Below are 4056 nucleotides of genomic sequence, written 5' to 3'. Positions count from 1 at the left end.
TCTTAAACTTTTGGCAGAGGTCTTACGGCTCATACAACCTTAATGAAACTTCGTACGTTTGTAGTACTATGGAAAATAATAGACACATATTTCTTTTTCATTGGCTCTCATCCATACTAAATTACGAGTATCACTCTTTCGATTGCTATCTGTGGATTTTATATAGTAGAAAGAATGAATAAAAGTTGTTTTTATAGGTTTAGGTGAAGAAATAGCAAAAATATTTTCTATACAATTCAGAAATGAACCACAGCATGCCAGATGTTACAGAAATCAAATTAAATTAAAAAACGTGTTCCAATTTCAAAAATGTTACAAACTCGGACATTTAACATGTAGTTAAAACATGAAAAAGAGCGTAGAATAATTAATTTTTACTACGAGCTGAAACGCGAAAGCGTTTCATTAGCAGGAGAATAAAATCCGGAGGTAAAGAGCGTTTCTAGGAAGGATCGAGCAATAAAGAAGGGGCTTTTTTCCCAGGCAAAAACGTGGTTGGCGAATACACCGTTAAGGAACCGGGCGGTAACGTAAGGACCGTGAAATATCACGCGGACCCGCACGGAGGGTTCTTCGCGTACGTGCACAATTCCGACGGCAACAACCACGAGGGTGGTACTTACGGAGAAGGACACTATTGATTCGTATGCATCCGGACGTAGCATCGACGTACCGCAAGGAAAATTCGGAACGCGTTTACCCGGATTAGAACGAGAGCTCGTTACTCGGGAATTAGTCCCGCGTTTCAATTAGCCGTGTGTCCATTTGCAAAACGACGCGCGGTTCAACCAAAGAAAATTGGCACCGAACAGCGACCACGCTCAATGGTTCCCGTTCCCCCGCTATTATCGTCGTTATAACTATCGAATATACAGAACGTACGCAACAAACTTTCGTTTCCATTTTACTTCTCCCCCCGGTACTGTCAATGTATATATTTCCCGAACAGTGGCTTTTACGACCCGGAGAATTTCCAGCTGAAACTGAACTACCGAATCCACAGGTACGCGGCAGTGTCCTGCCGCACTTGCGAAAATATGAACGCCGTAACAATCAGAATATCGCCGCAATAAAGTTATCTGTGTCGGAGAAATATGGGGCTCGCGATATTTTTATCGACTTCCCGCGCGCGCACAGGCGCCCATTGTAAACCGGCATCAAATATTTCTACGCGCCGCGTTTTTACTATCGCGCCACTCGAGAACGTCTGATTATTACTTGCCCGAAAATTCGAGCACCTCGCCGGATTGAACCGCGCGCCCTTACCGAGGACTCCTTGTAGTAGTCAGAGACCGAACACGCTTTCAGAGCGATCGATCGAGTTCGCTCGGCAAGTACTTTCAATCCTCATTAACCCAGAAAAATGAGGTCTTAATGAACGCGATTCGACCGGTTCCTTTCAGTCCTAATATTTAACGAGCCTCAAGTTTAAACCCCGCTTCGCGTCTGTATCAAGGAACGTCTTTCGTTCCCGCATAATCCCCTGAATCGCTTGTCATTATCGTCGATACGGCTTCCCACGGATAAGATACCCCTAGATAAATAAACAGATGAGTTACATGGATCGAATAAGGAAAAGTAAGCCTTAGTCGACGCATCTGGTCACGTATCCCAAACATAGGGTGCCCCTGTTTAGAGCGAGGGTTCACAAATTAATTCTTATGGTTCATTAGGTGAATCTGTAGACACGTAACGGTATTAATAAACAGGCAAGTATATGTATGTATTTATTGCGAGGCTAACTTGGAATGAGAAGAAAGATGCTGTAACCGCGTTTAATCCCATCCCGGATTACGTATTAAATTTTCAAGCTGCTTCGTTCTATCCGCGGAGTATCCAGTTAGAGATATTAGTCGCGTAATTGCTCGTCGACGGGAACGCTTAGGAATACTTAACAATATTGGTGCAAACTGCAGGCAATTTATGCAAACGTCTCGGGTTCGTAATTGCATTTTCGAATCCATCTTCAAAATTAATTCTTATCTCCTGATATAAGAAGAAACTTTTAACGTCTCGTTGCCGCGGTCATGAAAGTGGTATTAATATACTAGCGAGCGGATGCTAACTCTCGAAGTTCACTGCTACAGGGATTGATACCTCAATTCGTGCGACGCAAACTTCCGCGAGATGGTGGATATACGCCATATGCACGGATATTATTACTCACTTCTTCGCATAGTTTCCTCGTTTGCCATCTCGTAACCCTATTACGGAACTCCGGGCAACTTGTGACGACGTTAGGACAGAAGTTTCCCCTGCGCTTCTCCGCGGAGTGATAAATGAAATTGTACAAACGTTCCCGCTAAAAGAAACAGACAATTTCGACGGGACGGAGTAATTTGATCGAGGGTCGGCGTTATTCTTGCCGGATCTTTGTTTGGCACGTCGTCCGAGGGTGACCAGAAGGCTAGCAATGGTAACAGCGGCGACGCATTCGTCCGCGCGTGGCCACGATCAGCCGTCGGAGGAGGGGCGAACGAGAGAGTTGTCGGGAACAGGCGGCGGCAATAATGCGCGATGGACGTGATAGGGTGCGATCGATTTTCTCGATCTCGAGAGAGAATGGAGTCCTTATTATTCCGGCGAGAAGGCACCACTCTCGGGGTAGCTTCGTTATTCGATTCGAAAGCAGCGGTCGCTTCGAATCTAACCCCTCGGCCTCGCCTGCCTCCTTTTATGCTCGCTTTTCTTCTCGCCCCTTCTCTTCCCCAGCCTACTTCCGTGTTGGTAAAAATCCAATTCGTGCCGGAGCGTTGCATGGAAAATAAGAGGAGCAGACGTTGAATTGCTGCTACGTAATGGTGCCACGTAATGTACACTGCTACTCAAAAGTTTACTACGAATTCATGCATTTTGAGTGACGAGTGGGAGGTGTTTGAATTCAGCAATAATGCAGTTATCGAGATTTGATTTTATAAGAGAAATATAATAATGATAAACTGAACAATTGATTCTGAACGTAACTCGGATTATAAAGTGACCGAAGTATTTTTCTAAGACTTGCGGATTATTACCCTCGGGCTTAACTCGATTTCTTTGTGGAAAGTCGTTTCCGCGGGATCGAGCGAGTGTCCTGGAAAATTGAAAATTACCTCCGAAGATCGGGCGCCGTGCGAACGGCGAGCTGTTAATTCTTAATGATCGCTTTATCGTGTCTTACTTAATTCAGCGTTCCATTTCGCTTTGCTTAGCGGCGAAGCTGGATCGACTCGACCCACGGGGATAATTAAAGTTTACAGTATTTCGAATGGCTAGCGAGGATTAATAGAATTTGTAATGGCCTTTTTCTCCGGCCGCTCGAACTTTCCTCTTGACCGTCGCTATCGTTGCCGATCCGTTCCTCTTAAAATTGTATCGTACAAAGGCTGTCCTCGGGACCGGTCGACGTTAACGTCGTCCTGACGGTGGTAAACACCGACGTGACGCGACGAGGCGGTGCTAAAGAAACTCGCAGCTACTGTACTCGTTGATCAATCGTTACCTTTGATAGGAAATTTCTAACTAAAATGGAAGTTACAGCGCGGCGATGGTGCGCCCCGCGCAACCGGGAGAACTCGCATGAAAAGCTCTTCGCGCGGTAAACATATTTACGTAGGTGCACGGCTACGCGGTTACCGATTTTACGACCGGTCTAGATTTACGATTAGAAAGTTCACGGGTCGTAAGAGACTTTCGACGTTGAACGGTTCAAGTTCGCCGTTCGCGTTTCTCCCCTAATCAACGTCAAAATGATTCAATAAACGTTCGGGGAACCGCGCCGAGCAACTCACGAATCTACGTGCAACGATTATTATTTCAGAGCAAGTTTGATTACACGCGACCGACTTGCCGGCAACTCGTTCATAATTTTATCTTCCGGAAAACGTTGGTAATGGCGATGAATAATAATGTTCGCGGTTCGCTCTCTCAACGAACTAATCGAGACTCTTCAACATCTCCCTTACCCCTCCTACCCCCCCTCCCCTGGTTTTATAAGGGTACTTTTATCGAAAGATTACACGACGTCGTTATCGATGTTCCTGAAGGGACCAGGTAAGGCGTCGGCTTATCGCCTGT

At 45.7% G+C, this 4056-nt stretch overlaps 1 protein-coding gene across 1 annotated transcript in view; it reads left to right on the top strand.

The window, feature by feature from the left end:
• LOC108625427 (cuticle protein 8-like) overlaps nucleotides 1-845 on the top strand; it is a 3048-nt gene extending 2203 nt beyond the window's left edge. The window contains exon 2 of the mRNA XM_026814237.1: nucleotides 484-845. Coding sequence (XP_026670038.1) covers nucleotides 484-641 — 158 coding nt within the window. The 3' untranslated portion in view covers nucleotides 642-845. The remainder of the gene's footprint in view (nucleotides 1-483) is intronic.
• The last annotated feature ends 3211 nt before the right edge of the window (nucleotides 846-4056 follow it).

Source organism: Ceratina calcarata, unplaced genomic scaffold (assembly GCF_001652005.2).
Source record: "Ceratina calcarata isolate Rehan_Ccalc_2016 unplaced genomic scaffold, ASM165200v1 scaffold12, whole genome shotgun sequence".
Taxonomy (NCBI): Eukaryota; Metazoa; Arthropoda; class Insecta; order Hymenoptera; family Apidae; genus Ceratina; species Ceratina calcarata.
This window is presented reverse-complemented; position numbering and strand designations above follow the sequence as displayed.